The 25,643-nt window shown below is 47.7% G+C and overlaps 1 protein-coding gene and 1 long non-coding RNA gene across 4 annotated transcripts in view; one reads left to right on the forward strand and one right to left on the reverse strand.

Annotated features, from left to right (window-relative positions):
• The first annotated feature begins 2,095 nt into the window (after positions 1-2,095).
• On the forward strand, positions 2,096-5,382 carry LOC134526532 (uncharacterized). The gene is made up of 3 exons (XR_010073994.1): positions 2,096-2,209; positions 3,144-3,314; positions 5,098-5,382. It is a non-coding gene; the product is annotated as an uncharacterized LOC134526532 (long non-coding RNA).
• A 1,211-nt stretch (positions 5,383-6,593) lies between these two features.
• Positions 6,594-25,643, reverse strand: part of DPYSL2 (dihydropyrimidinase like 2) — a 57,964-nt gene continuing 38,914 nt past the window's right edge. For all 3 annotated transcript variants that reach the window (XM_063358469.1, XM_063358468.1, XM_063358470.1), the window contains 9 exons: positions 25,503-25,583; positions 24,535-24,603; positions 19,560-19,680; positions 15,944-16,100; positions 15,653-15,794; positions 15,261-15,431; positions 12,105-12,284; positions 10,623-10,788; positions 6,594-9,470 (listed from right to left, as the gene is read on the reverse strand). In XM_063358469.1, the coding sequence (XP_063214539.1) occupies positions 9,379-9,470; positions 10,623-10,788; positions 12,105-12,284; positions 15,261-15,431; positions 15,653-15,794; positions 15,944-16,100; positions 19,560-19,680; positions 24,535-24,603; positions 25,503-25,583 (1,179 nt within the window). In that variant the 3' untranslated portion in view covers positions 6,594-9,378. The remainder of the gene's footprint in view (positions 9,471-10,622; positions 10,789-12,104; positions 12,285-15,260; positions 15,432-15,652; positions 15,795-15,943; positions 16,101-19,559; positions 19,681-24,534; positions 24,604-25,502; positions 25,584-25,643) is intronic.

Genomic DNA, 25,643 nt, shown 5'->3' on the forward strand with positions numbered 1-25,643 from the left:
TTCCTCCTCATCTTGAGATGGAACTTCCCACGGTCAAGTTTGTGCCCGTTACCCCTTGTCCTGTCCCCGGGCACCACTGAGAAGAGCCTGGCCCCATCCTCCTGACACCCCCCCTTGAAGTATTGATCAGCGTTGATAAGATCCCCCCTCAGTCGTCTTTTTTCCAGACTGAAGAGCCCCAAATCCCTCAGCCTTCCCCCATCAGAGAGGTGTTCCAGTCCCCTCAGCATCTTGGTGGCCCTTTGCTGTGGGTGTTCAGGGCAGCGGCTGTTTCGAATGACCTTGCCTGTTAGGAGCTGTAACTCCCAGCATTTACCTCGGCTGAGGCAGGAGACGCATCTGGAGACGAGGCAAAAGAAACCTTCCAGTCCCAGTTACGTCTCTACGTGGGCACAATATGTGGATCTAATTATAGGAGTGAGGTTTGCAGGAGGCTGGAAAATTGATGCTGGTTCCTCCAAGCCTCCATGCTAGCAGAGTCAGGAAGGGCTCGTTTCTGTGCCTACCCTGAAATCCTATGCGAGGGAGAGTTTTTTTCACTGTGTTTCTTAAAATGTAAGGTCTCAGGAGACTTCAAACCCACTGCTAAGCCCCGGTCACAAAGAAGCTCCCTTAGACTCTGTAGGGTCTTTCCTGCACTCAGCAGCGCGGCTGCTGCAGGTTTGTTAGAGGAAAGGACAAAAGAAAGCAAAAATGTGGGATGGTGGTTCATTACAGAATTGGCCCAGAGCCTGGGAAAGTTCGGTCCTATCACCAGACAAGCTTTAGAGAGGGTAGGAGAGCAAAGGGGAGCAAACCACAGGGTTTCCTGGAGAGCTTTGGTCAATCCGCAGAGAATTTGGGTCTCAGCCTTGAAATGTCCAGTTGGGCTGAGTCCTCTGGGACTTCACGTTTCTCTCTGACCATGAGGTGACATGCAATGGCCCAGAAAGGAAGGCCACACTAAATCCCATGATGTGCCTGCTCCGTCAAGTATCGCACAAAGCAAGCCGTTCCCGGGAACCATCTAGCATTTGGAGCCAGAAGCCCGAGTGTCGCTGACGAGCTGTGACATCTGAATGTCATCTAGTCCCAGTCCAGCCCCCAGCTGCCGTTTGACTTGGCAACTGGCTTCCCCTTCCCTGTCCCAGAAACGCATCGTGCCACCAAGGTGACATCCACCTCCAAACCTCTCCCGTGCTACGTTTGTCTTTGTCCTACGGGAGGGAAAAGCTCCAAAGAGATGCATAAATAAAACAGGACGTTTTCCTGCTTAGTTGATGTCACTAAGGGAGAGAGATGCAGCGGTTTTCATCACGCTGCGAGTGTCGCGTAACAAAAATCTTGCAAGAATCTGTAGGAAAACCCTATGGGGTGTCTCTGATGGGGCTCTTAGAAAATCACTGGTAAAACTACAGCTTTGCTGCAGAATTTTGTGTGTGAATTAAAAAATGCAGTGAAACAAACCCAGATGATTCCCTATTACACTTACAGCCAATTTAGCTTGGAAAAAAAAAAAAGAGAGATTATTTCAGTTGTGTATGAACCACCATCTATCTGATCTAGGACGAAGTAAAATCTGGCAGGTTTTGGTGTTGAAAAGCGTAATAGATATACAGATGCCGAGGCCTGTGTACTTTGTGTTATCTGTTTGCGGAGGAAGTGATGCCAACAGGGAGAAATAGCCTCAAAAACGGAACAGAAAAGCAGCTTCACCGCGTATATCTGGTGCCCTCCTGTGGAAAGGAGCCGCTTCGGAGGAAAGGAGCAAACACCCAGCCGTTTTAATGAGCAGAAAAGATTTCTGGGGTAGGGATTAATTTTTTGGACTTAGAATAAGACTGGTAGAAACCAGAGCTCAGTTCGCAATTTAACTAATTGTTTTCCAAAAAAAAACTACCGTGAGATTTTTCTGGGCTAACAAATGAGATAGTTTTACACGTTCTTTGGGTAGCTGTAATAATCCCACCCCGTCCCCGTATCACCCAACCGTTAGCAAACAGTTTGTATTGGAACGCTGTGCTTTGTCTGCTCCTATTTTAGGGACTGGCAGACGGGGCTGTTCCACAAACGAAATTGAAATTTAAGTGTGCTGAGCTTAGGTAAAGCTTCCGAACACATGTCTCTGCAGCCTGAATGAACCAACGCAGAAAAAAAGGGTAGTAATCAACAAGTTTTGGAACAGAAATTCAGAAAGAAGAACAAGCTATCATCCAACAAAGCTGTCCAGGTAACGCTGATTTGGGGTCTACTTTATTTATCCTCACATTTGCACTACTTTATATCTGAGGAATGTTTTGCACGACAGACATTAAATATAAACGCCCTCAATTGCTGGGGGGGGGTGTCTGTCTTGCCCACCGAAGCATCAATTTCTTGTCATCCTCTAATTCCAATCCTAACAATTGGGTAAACGCGATCACTCTTATACTCACAGTTTCCAATGGGAAAATGAGCCATTTAAAACTTTTTTGACCAGTAAGCGTTACTGCTTTTTAAACTGCACTTAGGGGGAGCAAATATTGGCCTTGTTGGCAACTTTTAAAAAGGGCTGCTGTAAAAAAAAAAAAAGGGGCAACTTTTAAAAAGGACTGAAGCTGTAAAAAAAAAAAAAAAAAGGGTCTTCATTTGCTATATGCACTTACATATACCAGCAACAGGGATCCGCATCCATACCCAAAACCTGAAGAATGCAGACTCCTGGGGTCAGATCTTCCCACAGCTTTAGATGGTGTTAGGAATCCTCTGGAGTAACGCACTCTTTCATCAATTTGGGCTTACCCGGACTGTAAGTCAGATGAATAAAATAGCAAAGGGTGAGCGAGGGGGAGGCACGGCAGCCTCCATCAGCACACGTGAGCTGCGTGAGCTGATAAATATTGAGCGTGATGCTGGCTGCACATCTGCTGCTGCCGTCGAGCGGTGGGACACGCTGCGTCTCTGCAGCAGGAGGTGGTGGGATGTGGGGTGGAAGACGGCCAGAGCCCCGCGGTTGGGTTTCAGAGAGCGCTACCACCCCAGAGAAGAGCCCCACAGAGGGCTTGGAGGGATGTTCCCTGTACTGTGGGGAGGCATAACGAAAACTACTGGCGAGAAATGAAAGGCAGGCCAATTCACATCAGGAGGGGGGGAAAAAATTAACCATGATGATGATTAATCCACAGAATAAATAACCGAGGGATTTTCTGACATTTGAGGCTTCGCAAGTCAGCGCTGCAAGGCTCGCTATAACGCATCTGCCAAGCTCCCATGGGCAACGGCTGAAGAAAACGCCCGTGGAAAGGCCACCACGCCGAAGCGCACAGTGGTAAATCCGCAGTGAGCGTGCCAAGGCTGTAAGTCGATCCCAACTTACCGGAGCGAGCAGAGGGCAACTTCTCTGGCCTGTGTTTTATGGGAGAAAAAGATAGATAATATCCTCTAATTGTAGAGCACTCAGTTGTCAAAGTTTGCAGTTTTACAAGAAGAAAGAGGAATAGGAGGAGCAGCAGCGATGCCCTGCAGATAGGAGCCAGCACCTAGCTCTTGGAAAGAGATGGTGCCACAGCTTAGTACTGAGCAGAATTAGTTTTTATTATTTTCAAGAAAGAAAATCATTTGGTTTTCTCTGAGTGTTTTGGTTTGGTTTTTTTTAAGGGAGAACTTTTCCTGCTACTGGCAAAAACAAAACAGAGAAAAAAAATCTGCGTATTTTCCAGTTTAGAGAGAAAAGGAGATTCTTTTGTACTTCTATTTTTTACCATTTTCTTAATGAGAAATGAGTGGAACAACTAATACAATAAACTAAACAATGCTTCACTCTTATCCCCCCCCCCACCCCAGTAGCTTCTTACACACAAAGGCCAAGCCAAAAAAATTGTTAATGACAGAAGAGGGGCAGGAAAAGGCAGGGAAAAAACCAGTACCGGTTCGGAGGAAGAAAACCCCTGTATTTCTTCAAATCTGCCTTTACCTCTGGTTTTGGACATCATGCTTCTGTGGAGAAAAGCCAAAACCTGTTTTGTTTTTTTTAAAAAAATAATGATTGGGTTTTTTTTCCTGTAACTACATTGATAGATAAAGTTTATGGCTTTCTCTGTATTCTATTACAGGAGGGCGTCTTGTTAGGCTTAAACTATAACAGAATACACTCAGATGATTCATATCTTTTTAACACTGAAATACTACCCAATATATTAATATAAAAGAGAGGATATATGTGTATGTCATCCTTCTGTCGCAGTAATCGTAAGTCCTGGGCGTGATCTACATTTATTACATCCTATATCATTCTCCAGTTGATCCACGTGCCTCAAGGGAGTTTGTCACCGCGATTTTTGCGTGTCCTGCTGCCACCTAATGGCAGCGACCTCAACCTTCACCTCTAGCGCTAAAAAAAAAAGGGGGAGAAACCCTCTCCTGAAGCTTCCAGAAGCTCTGTAGAGCAAGCAGCTAAAAGTGCTAAAGTGCTTTAATTTTTAGAGTCGTAAAAATCTTGGGAAATTTAACTAAACTTAGTATTAATTAATAGGATTTTTTGGTCCTGCACTAGCTATCCGGACATATATAGTGCCTTAGTTAGGGGCGTGATGCCGTGTCCCCAGCCCATGGGAAGGTGCCCGTGGTGGTAGCCCACACGAAGGGTTGCCCAACAGCGGGTTCTTTTGAAGTGCAAAGGACCGAGGTCCACATCGCCAAGGAGCCTTGGGGGCCGATGCACTCAGACACCCCCAAATTACTCTGGGGGGAAGGTATTAAGCTGCAGCAACACTGCTTTTAGCCTGCGGGAAATGCAAAATAGCGCAAATTAACTTTGCTGCAAAACTGGTTGGGTTGGAGAGAGGTACATATACATGCTTCTGTATAGAGACTGTGCATATAGCTGGGTATACAAATAAGTCCTAGGTCACAGAAGCCTTGGCTTTGAAAATCCTGTGCTGGGTCTCGGCCCACGCTGAAGCAGGACAGCTGAGAGCCAAGGGCCAGTGACAGTTATTGCTCCCAACACCCTGCCACTAAGGAACAGATCACGCCACGTTGTCCTCAGCTCTGACAGCCCCCATCTCCTCACCAGCCCACAGCCAGCGTTCCAGGTCACCGAGTCAAATTCATCATCTACTTTCTTTCTCCTCCTTTTAGCCACTAATTCTGTATGAATGTTAAGCTCAGACTCGTGGCCGGAGACCGGTCAATGGGAGGCCTGCAGAGAACCAAATCAGCGCACACGTAACGAGCCATGAGCTGGGCCTCCTCGAATTACCTGGATTAATGAGTTGACAAAATACAACTATTCTTATACTCTCCTGTAGCAGCAAACCAGCCCTGCACCACCGACCTGAACACCTTCCTGGGATTTCTCACTGGCTTGGTTGCTCATACACGTCAGGTTTAGATCTGGCTGTTGATCTTCCTGACCTCAAAAACTTCTGTACGCTGCAGTTGGTATCTTTTGGCCTGTTCCAACATGCACCAGGTTCACCGAGTCCCTGGAATTGATTTCCTGGGGAAGAGGTTTCTTTCTGTCTAATTTAGGCGCTGGAGGAAGAAATAATGATAGAATAAAAACAAATGGGAGGCTGTGCAGATGTGTGTTAACCCAACAGCAGTGCTTCAGGCTGAATGTGTCTTTCACTGGGATATTATTGTTGGGACAAGCTAATAAATCTTATACACAGCTACCCACCAACGCTGTTCTATGGGATTTGATGGCACGTATGCTAATATCTAATTTCAGCTGCCAGTAGCCAAATAACTGCACGTCGTTGGTGGCAGAGCCAGGATCCCCACATCAACCAGAAGTCATTTTACTAGTGGATGACCATTGCCCCTTCTCAACGGCTAGAAAGGAAACCCTCCTAAAACTCCCCACTAGATAGGCGCGCCAGGTTTAAAGCTGTGTGGAGAAAGCTAATTGCATTTCACAGAGCGCTTCAACATTTGGTTTGGTTACGATGAGGAAGAAGAGCTAAACATCATCGCAAAGCCAGCTGCAAACTCCAGCTGTGCTGGGCTTCGGGGACAGACCACCGAGGGGGTCGCTCTGGTGGATGTAGGGATGCAGCAGCCACGGCTCCGAGCGGCTGACGGCGACGCTGGCTCCTTCGGAGCCCTTCCCCCCGCCCGGTGTGATCCCACTCACAGCATCCCTGCGACAGCAGAACCCAACCACCACCACCGAAAGTTCCGCTGGCATTTTTCCAGCTGGCTCTAACACTCCCCGTTCAGTTATATCTGTGTGTGGCTTCTATTTACGGCTCTACTTTCTCTCCCCTCCTCCACTGCTGTTAGGAGGGTCCAAGCAGAAACACACTGGAGGGCTACGCCAAGTTTCAGCTTCTTTTGCTCGCATTTCGGCAGTGATCCCTGCAACGCAGAGCCAGTTTTCAGGCAAAAAGTGTCTGCTTTGCCAAATACTGCTTTTCTCTCAAGGAAATTACACCGTGGACCATTGATTCCTCTTTACCATCACCATCTCCAAGGAACCACGGGACCTTATCTCCAGTTCTGCTACTGTGCATCGCACTCCTACACATCAGCCTACATTAGCACCGAGTTCGGAGCCCAGTCCGTTTTTATCTGTTGAAGGTACGCGGTTGCGTAGAACACGTATCGCCTTGAGACACAGATGCACCTAGTGAAACAACAACATTTTGTCTTTATTAGGAGTTCCCATGGTAATATAACACAGAGTTCTTAAGGAATAAAACACAAGACTTGGGGTCGGGGTGGGGTTTTTTTTGCCATTGAGACAATGGTCAAATATCAGTACTTCTTTTTGTCTACACACATGGTCAGCTTTAGCACTTACAGCTCCTCCACTCATGGTTCACAATCACAAATCCAAGGGTTAAATCCAGCTAGTATTAAATCCTACTTTTTTTTTTTTATTATTTTTAGAGCTTCAAGTCACTGCGGTTAATTAATTAATTAAGTCATCGTCTTTTTTTTTTTTCTTTAAGCATTTACATATGACATTCATTAAACAGACACAAAGCGGACGAGCTCTCACAGGAAAAAACATGCTTACATAGCCTGCAAAAATCTTTTTTTGTGATTTTTTTTTTCCTTTTGAAGAACAAATTAAAACTAAAAAGTCATCATGAGTCAGTGAAGGAAAAAAAAAAGGAAGACTTAAGTGAATACTGAAGAGCCGCAAGTGTTTCGGAGAATTGAAACGGATCTGCAATTCTTTTTTTTTTTTCTCCCCAACTCGTTCAAATTGATTTTAACATACAGGTGAAAAAAAATATGAAAATAGCTGCAATATATATTAAGTTCACGGATTACTTAACAAACAAAGTGCAAACTCTTTTATGCAAAACTAAAAGACCCAAGAGTTAAACCTAAATGCGAAATGCATGGATGAATATGGCAATGGTTCTTCTTAACTTTTGTGTTCAAAGGGGCCTAAAGGAAGCAGGTGCTGAAGCTGGGAGGGTTTGGGGACCTACACAGCTTCCAGATCCTTTGCAAATCCCAGCGTTGATATTTAACAACACTCAATTTGGTGCTCGTTTCTTGAAAGCCTTCATATATATAGTTTTTTCCTTAAAAGAACCTGTAAACACCGTTTAAGAAAATACTCACAAAGATGGAAAAAACGAGATCTATGTACGTGGCAAAGTACAAATAGAAGACAAAGCAGAAGATGCAGCCAGGAGCCAGGGCATACAGAGGGTGGAGGTACCGCGGGGCTAACTGCGCGCAGAAGAGCTCCCCGTGCCCAGAGACAGGCCGAGTCCTGGGGACCGCCGAGCCCTCCAGCTAAGTTACAGTGAGAATCTAACAGATTTATTCTCCATGTCCTGAAAATAATAAGCCTCCAATACCAGGGCTAAAAGACCTTCAATCCCCGAAGTTAAATGTCCAGATCCCGCTGCCATTTAGGAGCTGGGGCTCTTAAATTCATTCAAGGACCAGTGATGGCCTCTGGTTTCTCAAATCTGAGGCAGCAGGCATCTGAGGAAGGGTGGGGAGCCACCAGGCTTTCTCGTGAGTATTTGCACGAAGGCAGATTCCTGATGAAATTCGCAGCCTGTGTGAGAGATTCTCAGCTGCTGTTGACCCATCGAGCTGCTCTGAGGCTCCCAGTTACAACAGCTGGGCATCTGGACTCCAACTGGAATTGCCACAGATGCTCAGGCACACACTCAACTGGCCGGCCTTTCAATGAGAGCTAAAGATAAGCTCTCATAAAGTTTTAAATAATCACCCATCGGTGCCCAGGAAGGGGGAAGGTGGCTGCTACAGAAATCTTTCAAGCAACATGTTGCTCTTTGCCCAGGGCTTATCGATTTCCACCTCCAGGAACAGAAGACCAACTAACTGCTAACAACTTCTCAAGAGGCTCCGTCGGAGCTCCTCAGCTCAGCCCCTTTGTCTGCACCAGCTCAAGACCTAGTACACCAAAGTGAAGATTATAGCTTATGAACCTGCTCTGCGACCTCCTACTGCAGCTAAGTGGCAAGCATTGGCTGGAATGATGCAACCTAGGAATTCCTGAAGTACCAGGGTGGCAGTGGCAGTGACACCGGCGGGAGTCTGTGACTTGAATGAGGTTCGGGAAGGACCGGGAAGAACAGGGAGAACCCCAGTTCTCAGATAAGGCTTCGTAAACACAATGATACAAACATATTAAAAACACACACACAAACATAAAAAAAAAAGTTTCCTCAAGGACCTAATTTGCAGCAAAATCCAGAAGGAAAAAAAAAAAAATAATGAAAAAACAAACTGACAGAACCAAAGTCCCCAAACGGTTCTAGCTCACCCGGTGGCGGGGTGCGATGTGCTTTGTCAATTCCTAGTGCTAGGTCCCGTCTCTCGCTCCTGGCAGCAGCCAGTTACTCAGCGACCTCCCGGGCAGCGGTGGGGAACGGTTACAGACAGGCTGGGATCCACGTCCCTCCGCGCTTGCCTAGCTACTCTGCCGGAACACAGAACCCTACAGAATATCCAGTTTAAAACCCTTGAACTACTCTTCTGCTTGACATTAAAAAAAAAAAAAAAAAAAAAGCTATTTTTTACATTTATTATTTATTTATTCCTTTTTTGTGTGTGTCTTAAAGGCAGCTCCCGGGAAATTCACTTTATCCTTCCTTTATTAAAAGAAAGATGCTGAATGGGACAGAGGCCACGTATCTCAAACATCCTCTTTACATTTACTTTTGCATGTCAGAGGTGTCAAAACAGGGTTTATTTCTTTAAATGTGTAGGAGCTGAGGGGGGGGTGGGGGGGGAAGTGAGAGGGGTTGGTGAAGATGAGGAGGGAATCTGAGGGGACTGAAAGAGGCGCCTTACTTCAGCCCCCCCCTCACTGGTTGCCCGCAGTAACTGTCACAGGCTCTAAAAGAATCAAAAAAGGGTCCCCAGGTGCCCCCGTCCCCCGGTCCCCCAGGGGGGCACACGAGGGGTTGGTCCTTAGCCCAAGCTGGTGATGTTGGCACGTCCGCCGGGCGGTGCCACGATGCGCTGAGTCGTGCGGCGGGGGATGTTGTCATCGATCTGTGCCCCTGCGGGGGAGAGAAGAGAAGCCACGTCACGTCCTCGCCCAGGGCTGGAGGGGCGTGAGCTGCAGGAGGAGGGAGTTACAGAATCCCAGAATGGCTGGGGTGGGAAGGGACCTCTGGAGATCACCCCGGCCAACCCCCAGCCAGAGCAGGGTCACCCAGAGCAGGTGGCACAGGGACGCCTCCAGGCGGGTTTGGGATGTCTCCAGAGACGGAGACTCCCCCACCTCTCTGGGCAGCCTGTGCCAGGGCTCTGCCACCCTCACAGCACAGAAGTTCCTCCTCGTCTTGAGATGGAACTTCCCACGGTCAAGTTTGTGCCCGTTACCCCTTGTCCTGTCCCCGGGCACCACTGAGAAGAGCCTGGCCCCGTCCTCCTGACACCCCCCCTTGAAGTATTGATCAGCGTTGAAAAGATCCCCCCTCAGTCGTCTCTTTTCCAGACTGAAGAGATCCAAATTCCTCAGCCTTTCCCCATCAGAGGGGTGTTCCAGTCCCCTCAGCATCGGGAGTCGGGAGAGTGCGGCCACACTCAAACCCGTCAAGCCCTCTTGGGCTCCAATGACACACAGCAAAACGCATCATCTTTGGAGGAAAAGCCCTTAGTGGCCTCCAGTGCCTTAATTCTGCTGAATCCCGGAATGGTCGGGGTTGGATGGGACCTTCGGAGATCATCTAGTCCAACCCACCTTGCTCTGCACCAATATCTCCGCACCGAACACCTGAGCCCCCCAGCCCTGCGCAAATAAGAATTGGCCACATGGTTTTCCCCTCAGCGAGCCTTTTTATACTTTGCACTTACTGGGAAATATTTCACACTGAGAAATCAGATCTGCTGCACGCCAGAGCCACGGCTGGTCTCAGCTGGCAAAGCTCCGCTGAAGTTGGTGCCATCTGCCCCCTTCAGATACCCGGCTGAGGACCGAGCCCAGAGCGCCGTGGGGTGCTCAGCATTCATGCCACGGCATGAAAATAAAGCGGGACTTTACGATAGCTCCTATACTGATCTTTTCCTTCCTAAAGGGATAACCTCCAAGCTAAAAAACACATCGCATCCTCTCTCATTGCCTTCCAATTTCAGCAGAATTAATTTAGAGGATGGGAGTATAAACAAGCCATGATTTCAAAGCAATTTAGCCCCGTAAAAGTATGTACCAGACAAGCTGAATCCAGACTGGTGCAGGTTCCTCACGGGTGGGGCCTGCTGTTTGGCAGGAGACGTCTTAGCCGAGGAGGCTGGCGTGACCGTCTTCGGCGTCACCGACACTTCGCAGACGGGTCCGTCGTAGAGGCCTCGGGGCACACCCCGCAGCTCCGCCAGCTGCAAAACACGGGGGCAGGCAGCCTTCAGGGTCAAAACAGCCTTCAAAAGGGAACTGAACAGCTGGCCAGATGTTGCAAAGCCAAAGACACACGCTTCTGAGATTTGTCTTTCCAGCCAGCCCGTCCCCGGCACCGCCAAGTTCTGCCCTTTAATGATCTCAACCCAACCGCTGTTGTATTAAAGGCTCCTGACAACTCTCAAATGAACCTTGTTACTCATCCCCAAAAAGCAAAACATTGCCGAGGCAGAGGCAGGTCCGCATAAAGAGGAGCCAGGCCACCTCCGCATAGCCGGCTTGGGAGCTTTAGATTGGGTTAAATGCAATTATTCCAGTTGAGATGCTGCGCAATTGGATTTATAGGTCAGACACGTATTTCTGTGGGAGAGCAGCACACACCAGAAACCACGGATCTGTTCTCCGCGGTGCTACATTATTTGAGGTTGTAATTTTGATAACTTGCAACTTCTTCAAAAGAACAATTAAGGAAAGCTCATTTGCAAGGCATGTGAAAATTACCCAGGGTCAGCAGAACTAACACAGCTCCAGTTTTGTCCAGGAGAGGGCAACACTTCGAACATCAAAAGACTTTTCTCCTCAGAAATCTGACTTCATCCAGAAATAAACTTCTTAAATTCTCAGCGACTAAGCTGCAGCTGAGCACAGTGTCATCTCCTCTGTCAGTTTTTACCAACTAAAGGCATATCAAAAGGCAGCTTCTGTTTTGAATGGGGGTATTTTACAAAAAACACTTTTCCAACCATTTCAGCCTCTTAAAAATAGAAAATTCTCACTTTTAAGCAGTCAGTAGGCTGTGCCTGTGACTCACCAGTCACCAGACAAGAGCATCTGATCGTATCTGACAGAAGGGAAAGCAGCATAACGTATTTAGAACAATAAATTAGAATTCCAAATTGTTGCTGAAAGGTTTGATATATAAATGCTATCAATAAACTTCTCTTGGTATTTCTGAGACGGGAGAAGCCGGATGGGTTATTTGCAGATTGACTCGTGTCCAAACCGGACGGTTCCTGGCCGCATGCTCTGCCTAGGTGTCCCAAGACAGAGGAGAACTAAAGAGCGGAAAAATAAAATTTGCAGAAAACCCAAGCTCAAGCCAAAGCATATTCCTGTAATGACTCAAGCGAATAGCAAAAATGAAAGAGGAATGAGATAAATATGGCTCCTGTCCAGCGAACATTTTGGGTTGCAGAAGTGTGTGTCTGCGAGCCAGGGGACAGCATCTGTTTTCCACCCACTTTAACTCAGGGGTTCCAGTGAGAGAAGAAATGTGCATCCAGCCCCTGAGACTCACCCTGCTCCTTGCTTTGATGCGCTTGTAAACGAAGTCGGGGAAGGGTTTCCTGGGGATATACCGTCCGGATCCCTCGGTGACATGGAGATTCCCATCCTCCAGCACGATCTTCCCCTGGCTGATAACCACCAGGGGAGACCCACGGCACTCCATGCCCTCAAAGATATTGTACTCCAGAGACTAAAAAACAAACAAAAAGAGAACACGAGTCAAGCGTATTCTTCCCAGCAAAGCCTGCTGTGCTTTAATTAGCAATCACCAGTCATGCTAATTGCCAGCATTTTAAGGACAGACGGAAGCAAACTCAACAGCATTTACCTGAGTGCGGTTTAACAGAAAGGCTGGTCTTTATTATCAGTCTAAATTTATCAAGGATTTACTCATGCAAAATTTCCACTGCAACAAGATTCACGCAGAGGAAATACAAGTAAGAATGTCTCAAAGCCCACCTGTTTAAATGCATTTAGCGCCTATCTCTTCTGAACTGCACGGGATTTAGGAGCCCAATAAAGTTTTATGCGAGTTTCATACTAAAAACGATGATATTTTGAACAGCTGTATTTCAAACCAGTGTTTTGGTTGCGGGTCAGGGACCAGGACAATCTTGTTTTACTCTTAATGGGATTCCTCATCCTCAATTAACAGGATTGGAAACATCACACCACGGAAAAAAGACAAGTTTTGAAGGAATCCCTGGTAAACGTCCCACCCATGGACCATCCTGGAACGAGATGCTCCAACCATGTTATTTGGGGACTGTTACTCCAGTGACCATCTCTGAGACAAACCCAGGTCTTTTTTACGGAGTTAATAATGGAGTTTGCTCTTGAAGTGTGTTATAAGTATGGGTAGGCTTGACTGCAGATTTACAATTAGCCAGAACGGCGGTTAAACCGACACTGAACCAGGCCCAGGCTGAAAAAAAGTTGTGGTGGCAAAGGAGGAGGCTTGGTTAGAAGCTTATGAATTAGGCTGTCCAAGAACAACACTATCTCCCTCTCCGGCTCCTCGTTTCCTTGCCAGGCGGTGGCAAGAGCGGTGTGAATTCTTGGAAAATATCCGTATGTTGCTCTAGCATTTAAAAAAGTAACAATCATCTGATGCCACATAATCACTACGTCTCCTTGTGTCGCAGCAACCGCTCTGCCTGCCTTTCAAAGAGGCTTTTGTTTTATACTTGACCAAACTAGGACACCTTGCCTCTAAAGGCATCGCCGGTATCGATTTCTCCTCTAACACAAGGCACGCACGCGGTGTGAGACACAAAAAACCCCAGCAGGTGTAATGCCAGGTATAACAGGGGATGTAACGAGAGAGGGGAGGAGGTTAGAGCGGGTCTTGTAAGAAAAAAAAACCCTGCTATTTCTTAGACAGCCCTTCAAGCTTTAAACAAGCCACTCCAAAATGAGCGCCCTTCACCCTCCATAGTCTCGGCACCCAGTTTGAACATAGAGATGCAGCTTTCAGCAACAGCTGGTCATTGACTGCTGAGGTGCAGGGGTTTCAGGGGGATCCACAGTCCTTAGCCTATAAAGCCTTGGTCACCCCATGGCGGATCTGGGTCTCCTTCAGCCTAGCCCAGACCTATGGCAAGATCATGGAGCTAATCCTGATTGTACTGGAATCATGGAATCATAGAATGGCCTGGGTTGGAAGGGACCTTTCAGATCATCGAGTCCAACCATCAACCTGACTCTGACAGAAACCATCACTAAACCATGTCTCTAAGCACTCTGTCTACCCATCTTTTAAAACACTCCAGGGGTGGTGCCTCAACCGCTTCCCTGGGGAACACTCGACCTACTGGACCACATCCACAAAAGATAAAGTCTCTGAGTTTTGTGCTAGGAAATTTAAAGAGTCTAATTCATTTCTTGAAGACCACAGCCATTAAACAGCAATGACTTTCGAACGCTTCATCCAGCAAGCTACTTCCAGCTCTCTGAGCCACCCGTAAGCACAAACCCAGGTTCAGACCACTAAATTTGGCACCTAATAGTGGTCTGTCCCTGGGCTCCCTCCTCTAAGTCTTTCTGCTCCAGACCGGAGGTGTGATGAGTCTGGAAGCACCTCTAAGGTGACCGAAATGACCAGACTTCTGAGTCTGGATGCCTCCGTTAGAAGTCTGAGCACAGGCGGGATGAATCCAGGCCATCTGTGACCAATTCTGACACAGAGTTAAGTCACAGGGAAGTGAACCAAACCTTTAAAAAAAAAGTTTCTTTGTGAACATGCCCAGGGATCCAAGTGTGGAAGAAAATTTTGCTCCTTCAGCTCCAGAGTGAATGAAAGCATTCACGGAAAAAAGAACAAGGAGTTTTTTTCCAGGGAAACATTCCATAGGTTCATCGCCAGCAGTGAAACAAGTCGTCAACAAATGCAAACAGTGGTTGCTTTCTCCGAGACAGTGCTCCAATGTCACAGGGAGACTCCAACCAGCCCTTTGCACTGGGGCTGTCCTGCAGTTTCCCAGGGGGTGGGCCAGCCTTTTCTCTGCAGGAGCCAGGTATAAGATACGGGACACAAGTGTGGGACACAAGCAACCAGCGCCTCTAACAGTGCCGCACAAGAAACAAGGGGAAGGTCTGGTTACCCTGGGTGCTGCCTCATGCCTCCCCGTGCCTACAAACCTTGGGGTGATCGCCGGTAAAATCACGTCTAGGTATGACTCCACATACAGGTGCCAGACCAGTACGTGGTGTAAATCCACTCAGACTCAGTGATCTGGATCAGATGTCCAGCAAAGGTGTCCATGAGCTGACAGGCTTCACCAGCCCCAACATTCCCACCGGTAGTGAGCCAGAAGGTCATAAATGACCCATTGTGATAAGAGGCCTTTTGATAATTTAGCAGATTTAAAGAGCTTTCTGTGTGCTCAGATCCAAGCACCCAACACTCAGAAAGAGCAAACAATCTCTTTGCTCCAAGGGGAATCTCTGAGCATTCATGTGATTTCAGATTTGGACTCAAAATCGTCTTTCCCTTCTGCTCGCACAACTGAGCTCTACTGGGTTTAAGACCAGAGAGGGCTTGGGGCATCGAGAAAACAAAGCCCTAGAGTTGCCATGAGCTCTAGTTCTTGGCAGCACAGTCTGGCTCTGAAGGAAGAGAGGAGGAAATGAGCAGCAGAGCTCACATCGTAGAAAACAGCCTTACTATGTTGTGAGTCTTGGCGGAGATTGTCTTGACACTGTCAGGATCCCAGATAACCAGGTCAGCATCCGAGCCCACTGCGATACGGCCCTTCCGCGGGTACAGGTTGAAGATTTTAGCTGCATTTGTGCTGGTCACAGCAACAAACTGGTTCTCATCCATCTTGCCAGTCACCTAGGGAAAGACAAAAGGAGTCACTGCGTTAGCCAGGTGGGGACCGCTCCAAAAAGCAAACAGCAGACAGCACAGCAGGTTCCCCAAGATCTCCACAGGGGCAAAAAACTCAAGCGGAAGGACCAAAACAAGTGCCTGGGGGGAGATAATAACACACCGCTGCAGCTCTTTCAGCTCGGAATGTCTAGTTGTAGCCTAAGCCTATGACACGTGTGACATACCACAGCCTTATCCCAGATGATGGACATCCTCTCTTCAGTCCCGTTGGTTCCTTCAGGGATCAGGGTGAAGTTGTCCTTCCCAACAGCTTTCTGAGCAGTGTTGAAGGTGCAGTGGGCACTGCCAGTAACTTGGAGGTCTCCACTGGAAAAGACAATGATAAATATTTAAGATATTTTAATTGCCACAGGTTTACTCCTAAAGGTAAACCAGCCTTCTGCTTGCTGGCAACAACAGCTATCGTTGCCTGACGATGGAGCACATGCTGTAGGAACACAAAGAGATCTACTCACCAGGACAGTAGCGAGTTGAGAAAATCAGGAGTGGTTGGGTCAGGACTCAGTGGTGGGGAAGTAACAAAAGCTGCCGCCTTAGCCCAATTCTTGCTCCAGTAATGAGACCCATCGGTACCCAAGCTGGCTGTGATGGGCTCTCCATACACCACAGTCCCTGCAGGACAGGAATACAGGCAAATCCACTGTGAGCACCAAGCAAACGTGCATCTCCAGCCTGGCTTCCAGGCATAAAGCATCCTTCTGAAATAGGACAAATTGGGTAAGCTATGCCGGCATCACACGCTGCAGGGCTTCTTGGTATTTCTCTTCGTTATGGGATCAGAGAGACACAACACGGGATTGAATTCACTGCCCTGCACAAGCAGATAATCAGACATCGTTCAACTCCTGTTCAATGCCCCTCTGAAACTACGTGATCTTACTAAGGGCATTTTTTTCACAAGCAAGCTCTTAATTTTATATGCCTCTCTTGAGATCTCTAAAGAAATACTGAGCATTGTCCGAAAATCGGTCCCTCAGAATAAGTACCCAAACAGATAAATACCTGAGTTAATAATAAAGATACTGTTACTGATAAGAGCATGGAGCAGCAAAATGTGCACAATGCCCTCAAATACTGAGGTCAGTGTTGATTAATTGTGCTTGAACGGGTTACCGTAAAGATCCATGGTATTATATCCTGGGCCAAGAATCTTACGGAAGAGCCTGAGAAGAACTGTAAGAACATGAGGAGATCCAGGTCTGATCCACGGAAGAAAAAGAATGAACAAAAATAGTGCCTGCAATATTTTTGTAAGTGTGGAGGTATTAAAGAGCTAACAAGGTTGGGTTTATCGGAGCAGGCTCTGAGCATAGATCAGATAAGAGAAAACTCTCCTATAGAGAGTTTCTCCTATAGAGAAAGCCCATCGCAGAGGAAATATCGCTGTTTCTGCTTCACAAACGCAGCTCGGGGAAACCGAGCGATTCCCCCAAGGGTACACAGTAAATCTGTGGCAGAACTAGGAAATTAAATTGGATCTTCCGACTCTCTGTCCAGCGCACTAACCACCAGTGCATCCTTCCTCTTCATTAACATTTTTGGAACCACATGAAGGAACAGCGGGTCCTTAAGGCCACGACGCTTTGCGAGCTGGAACGCAGCAGTAACATCTGCACGCCAAGCAGATGCAAGATGCTGCAACTTCAAAAGCACTGCAGGCCGGTAGCCCCGCAGATCTGCTCACCAAACGCAACCTTCCCTGAAATCTCTGTATCCATCTGGCTTCTGAGCCCAGACACTTCACGCGTTTGTATCTGCCTGCAAAAGATGCGGGTAGTTAATACACCTAACCCTAAATACATCAGTCGGAAAAGACTGGCAAAGGCAACGACAGAAGTGGTCAGCGGGGTCTTACGCACCTCACCATGCAGATTAAAAAAACCACGATCTTTCTTTAACCATATTGCCTGAGCTACCGTTATGGGCTCTCAGGCTCGCTGGGAGAGAGCGCGTTAGCTGTGGCAGAAGGATGCGCGAACCGGCTTCACGCTGCTTCCAGGACCACACTGAAAGAGGAGGTGTAGGAACAGCCTTTGTCAGAGGGGATCCACCAGCAGAGGAAGAGGCCGCCTGACATCACTTGCCACAAATAGGGTTACAAAATCAGAACAAGGCGAAACACACGCTGGCTATTAATGGGGAGCCTGTTGTGGGCCAATACATTGGGAGGATTGTTCTGCAGGGAGCGATGTTTTGAGCTCCCAGATCTGCCAACGACAAGAGTCTGCAGGGAATCTCCTCCATACAAATGCCACTGGGAACATCTGGCTTTAAATAACATTCGTTCTTTTCCATTTAGCAAATCAATTCTGTTTTGTTTTCGCCTTGGATTGTCTTCAGTTATGGTTCCTCTGTTGCTTGGGAGGGCAAGGCGAGTGTGTGTGGCCCTCCTGGGTTACCCAGTTGGGTAACTGCGCAGCATTTAAATTGAATTATTTAAATAAAGGAGCAGAGAATGGTGTGCCATTTATACCCCAAATTCTCCTTATAAGGAGAAAACGCAATCTGAATGAAAACTGTGTATGCCAGTTCACTGAGGAGGCTGAGTGAAGTGAGTTCTGTGGATCATTCAGCTGGGACAATCCCAACACCTTTTACAGGCAGGGTAACATCCAGCCAAGCCAGGCTGTGTATTATGGCTTCTGCAATACAAGCGTATAGTCCCTCATCCCTCTACTTGCCCATCAGTGGTCACAGGGGACAGCAAGCGTAGCAAGAAGGTGTTTTTATTGATGCCCCGTCTCTGTGATGCATTACGTCCCCAGCACTTTACCTAGAAAAAGGAAGGGATGCTTCCCTGGCTCACAGGACTGAGCTGCACAACGACGGCAAGTTGTTTTCTGGGGTAATGCAACACGCAGCCACTTTTGCATGTCAACACATCTTCTCATTTCAGGGTGATCTCCACTAATGGAGCTAGGACAGGGTGGTTTATCCCAAACAGCTTCAGCTGCTTCCACGCCACCAACAGAAAGAGATGCCTTGGAAATCAGTCCTCCTCACCAACTCTGAACTCATTTAACAGGAATCATGGGACCAAAATACTTCTGAGCCAATACACAAACACAAATCTGTTTGCTGCGGTAGGAAATTAGCTCTTCTCGCACCAAACACCCAGATGGAAAGTGATGTCATTTGTATATCCATTCAGGCTTATTTAGACTGCATAAAATTAAATCCAACCCTTCTGAGGAAAGAAGGGGGAAAATCATCCCTCCTGCTTACTCACCCACCCAGAGCCACTTTAAATAGACATGAAGGGTTTAGTCACAGAATCAAGCGGGGAGACAGGCACTCACTGTGCTTTGTAACCCTTGCTTTTGGGGGCAAGACAGCAGGGTCAGGACTTGGGAGAAGCTACCGCATCACTCGGAGCAGCTCAGCTCCCTCACGGACCTCGGCTGGAGAGAGGAGACACAAGGCAGCAGCCCCCACCGCAGGTCTGAGCCTTGGCTCCCGCAGCATCCTCAGGCAGAGGCAATTGCAATTCCCAGCCCAACCCAGGCTACTGATCCCAATTCCTGTTCGGATGCCAGGCCGTGAGTTCCGGCACATGAGAAGTATCAATTTCACAAGCAAGGAGGAGAGCCGATCGCTGGAATCGGTAACCTCTTTGGCTACTCCAACTAAATCCAACAGGGCTTGTGAGTCAGAGACCTCTGTCAGGACTCTTGGAATCACTGCTGACCCCAGGAAGCAGCTCAGCAGAAAGCACCAAGGAAAGATCACAGAAGCTGGAAGGAGGACACAGCTCGCAGTCTCCAGGGGGATTCATTAAATGGAGACAGCATGGAATTACTCTGCAATAACATGAAGGCACATGGCTCAATAGGACGAGTGTGAAGGGAGAGGCTCTAGGCTGAACAGAAGGAACGGCTCCTGGTGCTGACACCACCACTGAATACTTGTCATGGGAGATGAGACAGAAGCAGTTGCTTGGGACCTGTTAAAAAAGAGCCTGGACAGTAACACTGGAAAAAGTAACCTCTCCTGTAAGGATGAAGCTTACATTGGCAAGGAGTTGAACTGCATGACCTAATAGGGTGCTTCCATCCAAGGGAAATAACTTACCCTTTTTCCTGGCTTGAGCAATGACATCAGCGGCACTTTTGCTCATCACCTTGGTGATATAAAGGGGGCAGTTGGTTTGGTTGGCGATGGTTATTGCCCGGTTCACAGCCTCCGCCTCCACCTGAGAACCAAAGGCAGCAGCACGTTAGAGGCATCCCCCCACGGCAGCACATCCCCTTCACCTTCAGAGGCCCACAGCCTTGCTTTCACGGGAAAACAGGGTACCCAGCACCGAGATGAGAGACTTTCCACCTCTCCAATTCTGAGCCAGAAATATTCACAGCGTAACCACAATAATTAAAGTGACATCAAGCTGTAGTTCCCTCTCATTACTACCTTTTCTCCCAGGCTGCTTCAAAGTTTCTCAGCAAGCAGACTAAGTCCTAAAACAACACTCCAGGTGCTCAAGGTCAGAATGATTAAGCCCCTTCTTTAACCTAGACAAAAATAAGCAACTAAGTGTTGACTCAACAGAACTATTCATGTTCCAGCCCACGCGGAAGAGAGATGCTGTAGCCACATACCCTGGTAAGCCACGTTTGCAAACAAGCCTCTTAAATTGCACCCTCCACTACAATATCTGGCTTGGGATCTGACACAGTGTGAACCAGCCCATAAATCAACGACTTTTTCTTGCATGTGTAGAGAGATAACCTCAGCGAGACTGAGGGTCACTCTGTAACTACAGCCTTAGAATGAACGTCATCACTCTGCAGAATTTTACAGATCACACATCCTAATCAAAGCAGCCCAGATGACAGATTTAACAACAGGGTAATGCTCGTACTGCCTACTACCACAGAGAACTCAGCCTGCAACACCACATTTTCCAAGCGAACAGACAGAGGAACCTGAAACTCAGAGCAATCGGCCACCTGAATCCCAAATGCAAGAGGCACCACCAGCACCTCCCATGGGACTGGTACATGGAATAGAATCATAGAATCATCTAGGTTGGAAGAGACCTTTAAGATCATAGAAACATAGAATGGTTTGGGTTGGAAGGGACCTTAAAGCCCACCCAGTGCCACCCCCTGCCCTGGGCAGGGACACCTCCCACCAGCCCAGGTTGCTCCAAGCCCCGGCCAACCTGGCCTTGAACCCCTCCAGGGATGGGGCAGCCACAGCTTCTCTGGGCAACCTGATCATCGAGTCCAACCCATTAGTTGGACTAATGGTCCAACTGATGGTCCAACCATTAGTCCAGCTACGCTCAGCACTTTTGAAAATCCGCTCCACAGTGATTTATTGCAGGCCAAGCACTGTGAACTGTCATCAGTCCCGCAATCGGAATGCATCGACTCCTGGCTCCCAGCACCGTGACTGAAAGGAGTACCTGAAATAAGGACCCATTGGCTTAGGGAACGGTGTACTTGCCACACTGACATCTGAGCGCCCAGGAGAGCTCTGCTCATGCTGATGGAGCCACCCCCTCTAACACTGCCCTGTTTGCAGCTGGACTGCTCAAGAAACACAACACAGCAACAGCCAGCAGTTTTTAAAAGAAATCCAGCCCCGCTGCACCAGCAGGTCGGTCTCTAGTGCCAAAAGGGTTAAAGCCCTGGCCTGTCACCATGCCAGGACCGTGACCAACCCTCCCCAGGCAGGGTGATGGACAGAAGGGGACATTTTCTGGCCCGGCTGCCCCACGCAAATGCAAAAGGCTGCAAGGAAGGGTGTTTATTTCAGGACATTTGACTCGAGTGTGCCACAGCCAGCAGCACTCGCAGGGAAGACGGAGGCTGAATGGAAGAGCCAAGAAAAGCATCTTTGTCCCTCTTGAGAGACAAGGAGAGAACCCAGAGGGGCCAGTGCTTCCAGGCAATGGCATCAGTTTGCAAACTGCCCGCACACAACTCCATCCCTGCAGAAATCACGTTTCCACGCTGTGCCTTAGTTTCCCCACTTGCAAAGCACGGATAAAACAACGCGCACCTCCAGACTTTTTGACCAAAAAGGCACTTGAGCAACCACTAAACAGGAGGAGAATATTTTCTGCACAGAAGAGAAACAAGGCTGCTAAATTCATGCCTTGTGCCCAGATGCTATGGTGACAGGCACATAACAATAACCCAACGACTAGTCCAAAGGGGAATGTTTGCAATTACCAGTATGCATTAGAAGCCCTAGCACAGCAATTCTCTTGGAAAAAAAAAAAAAAAAAGAAAAAAAACAGACAGACATTTCCTGGAGCACTTGGACTGCTTGTGCTTTCAGCGTTTTTGTGGCTGAAATAAAAACAAAAAATGATGGCTCGCTCCGAAAAGTCATCACAGAATGATGTGAGCTATGAGGGGGAGAGTTCTGCAGAAAGCGATGGGCGATGCTGACTTGGGATGGTGATGCCCTAATTAAGGCTCCCTTTGCTGGCTGGAACAACGTGCTGGATACCATCACCTTGGCTCAACCCAGGTTACTGAGGTGAGCAAGCTAAACCCCTGAGTCAGCAGCGAAATTTAAGCCTTAATTCATGCCTTCTGCTCAACCTGGGCATTCAAAAGATGCATACGCTCCAAGTGAGACACAAACGCACATGGCCAGACCTTGAAAGCTTCACACTGACCTAAGTCTCGCTGAACCGAGTGGGAGTTTTGATTAAATATGTATTTTAGACTCGTTCAACAACTCCTGCCAGGTTGCTGTAGATGGAGGTCTGAATTAAGCAGCTCTTCAGTAAGATGACAACCACCATCAAGTCCTTAGGGCAGACCTTGCACTCCATACGGGGCAGCGTGAAAAGCCAAATCCAGCGTTAACAGCACCCCAGCGAGGTACCAAGAAACATCCGCTCCTACTGAAGTCAACAGGAATTACGGATCCGCTGCCGTCCTCAGAATCTGGCCCTTGTCATCAGCCAGCTTAAAGGGAGCTGTATGTTTTTAAAAACACAAAGCGAGTCCCGCGTTGGAGAAAAGGCGGGGATGGAACCAGATGACATCGTTTCCTGCTCTGTTTCCTATGACTTTCAAGGAGGAGAATTTTGTACCAAATGCTTCCACACCGGGCAGCCAGCACAGCTGATTCCAGCTGCACGGAGGCTGCCCGGTGACAGAGGCTGCAGTGACCCTCGTTTGAGGCAGCCACGTGTCCTCGGGCAGCCCTCCTGGCTAAACTGAGAAAGAACGCACTTCGGCAAAGCACAGGAGACAGATGTAACAAACCAACCAAGCCAGGGAGACGCACGGTTCACGCTTTAAAGCCCCTGCTCCGCTAAGGATGAGCTTTAAAGTAGCCAGACAAAACTCGGCCAGTTTGACGTCCAGATCCTTTAGGGTTAAGGAGCAGCCTTCCTTCCTTTGAAGTCAATAAAAGTTTAGGGGTGCTCCACACATGAGCCCCAAGTGTCACGTCAGCATCTGTTCCTGCTCTCCTGATGCAAGCCCAAAAATATGTTAAAATAAAAATAAAAATGCAAGGGTGGGTGGGTGGGAGGCTCAGTGCAAGTGTTTGCTCACAACTTACAGGAAGCAAAAAAATCCCAGCTCCCGCAGCCAAAGACAAGTTCCGTGAGCGTTCACATACTGCCCAAGTCAAGCATTTTTTCTTCCCCTTCTGCGTGAAGCAACTGAATGATTTATATTCCTACTGAAACGTCTCTGGATGCTGCTTGTCTGAACCACGGGGAGGAAATAGAGGGGGAGCCTGAGGGGCACGTGTGGATGATCTCACACACCCAGCCTCCAGCTGCCACATCTGGCAGGCAGCAAAGCCCCAGTGTCTTGGAGGAGCAAAAAGAACGGCTTGTACGTAACGGATGGACTTCACAAACCCAGAACGCCACGGTGAGATGCCTGGCTTAGGGATACCGAAAGACTGGAAAAGAAGAACGCAGTGGGAACCAACCTGAAAAGCAAAGTTTTAAGGTTTTTTCTTACTCTTGAGATTTATTTTAAAGACTGAGAGGGAGTGAGAGGGATTGGGGTGCTTGACTCTAGAGAAATCTAGTGGGAAGTATGGAGGATAACTATATTAAACTAGGATCTGAGAACTAGCTCCCCTCCCTGGTACATACTTTCTGTGCCTTCAGCAAACCACTTAGTCCCCTTCAGTAAAAATCCACCACCGGTTAAATGTTCATCAAACGATCAAATATTTCAGTAATGGAAGGTCTGCAAGTGCCTAAAACAGAATGTCAGGATTTGGGCATATATTAAAAATTTCTGCTTATTCAGAGGAAGTCTTGATAAAACAAGGACTGAGAAAGGAGCGCAAGAAAGAGGATCTAGAAAAGCGAGTGGCAGAGTCCTGCCTACATACACCCAAATTCTGAAGTCTTTACTCATGCAAAACTCGACTTAAAGCGATGGGAAACTACAAGAACTTCAGGGTCTAGCTCCGTAAAGACCAACATCAATAGAAGATGTAATTCTTCAGGGACTCCATCCTTAAGTGTTGCTGTGCAGCAGCTGGATCAAGGAGTGGGTGACTCCGGTGGACTGTGCTCTACCTGCGCTTCAGGTTCAACATTTTCTACACCTCTTAACGTAGGATTCCAGTTCGGGCTATCAAAGGGCTGAAATGGAGATGTGCCAACTACCAACAGCTCTGTGTCTCCAGTGCTTATGACGGGCTCTGCGGTTCAAACACATCTCACCTCGCTTTAGACAGGTCATGGGTGAGCAGAGCCTTTACAGACTATCTCCGATAATCAACAGGAAGAGATGAGCTTTTCCTGAGCGTGAACCAAATCTTAGGCTGGACGAATTACTCCCTGGAGATGTCCCCTTCTCCAGTACAGGAGAAGGCTCCTCAATTCCTCATAAGGACCCGTAGTAGTTAGTTTCTAGAAGGGACTCGTTACCAGTTTAGTCCCTAGAGGTGTTTTAGCCTCTTCCCTTACGCCATGCAGCAATTATGTTTACAGCCAGGATGAAATCATGTTTCCGGCCACATTCATCCCAATATGAAGTACTTGATGGCAATGCAGAAGAGTTATAAATTGTGAGAATAAATGCAAAGGCAGTAAAGTCCTCACCTCTTCAGGTCTGCTCAACACATGCCCTTCAGGGCCTGTGATCCCCAGTTCCAGGATCCTTTGCTGCTCCTAAGGCAGAGAGAAAAAAGGGCAGGAAAAAGATTTAAAGCAAGACGTATTTTTTCTTGCAGCAAACACAGCTGTCTGAAAGAGGTACAAGCGAGATCCTAGGCATCTGTGCTAACTAATAATCACATGGGGCTTTACATAAGGGCCTTACAACCAGAGTCCTGGCCAACTTCCCTTGCTGAGAATAACCAGAGCTCGCAAAACCCTTGCTGATTTGTTCAGAGGAGGTCAGGGAAACCTTTTATTTTGATTTGCTTCAGCCTGGGTTCATAGCCCCTCAACTTTCACTACTCATTTGCCTCTATAAAACAATCTCCCAGATGTGGCAAAACAGTATCTTATCAAAAAATCATCCTGCAACTGCGGGTGACTGGGCTCAAAGACTCAGGTGGGCTCTTCCCCAGTCAGTCAACGCAGAAATCCTCCGCAACACCAAGTTTTGCATTGAGACGTAATGTATAAAATGAGCTGGAGATCAGATTAAATCCAAACACATTATTAACATTTCTTCTTTGTTGTTCTTTAAAGGACGAAGAGATCCCAGACATCAGCATCCCAGGCACTGTATGAAGCCATTTCCCTTCCCACTCCCCCAGTCTCAGTTACCGCAGAGCATTTTGTTGTACACAGTGACAGTCACACCCAGACACAGTCTTTCACTTATGGGGAGAAAGGCAGAAATGCCCGATAGCCACAAAACTGGAAGCTGCCGTGAAAACCTGCTTTATCAGTGACAACGAAGGGGATGAGATTTGATGCACAGCTCTGCTTGCACCCTTGATACAGCTACGCCGTGCTTTTAAAAGTCTTGGTGATTTTCTGTTTGCAAAGGCGGCTTTAGAATTTAAATCCCTCCCAGCATTTTGAAGTTAATAATCCACAGAATAAACATAACATACCTCAGCAATGATGTCACCATTCTCAGCGTGCACTTGAGCTGTCGCACCGATGTCCCGGATTACACTCAGGACTTCGTATATCTGGAAGAGAGAAAACATACAGTACAATACACCCTGAGTATACACTATTATATACCTATT

This window comes from Chroicocephalus ridibundus, chromosome 23 (genome assembly GCF_963924245.1).
Source record: "Chroicocephalus ridibundus chromosome 23, bChrRid1.1, whole genome shotgun sequence".
Classification (NCBI taxonomy): domain Eukaryota; kingdom Metazoa; phylum Chordata; class Aves; order Charadriiformes; family Laridae; genus Chroicocephalus; species Chroicocephalus ridibundus.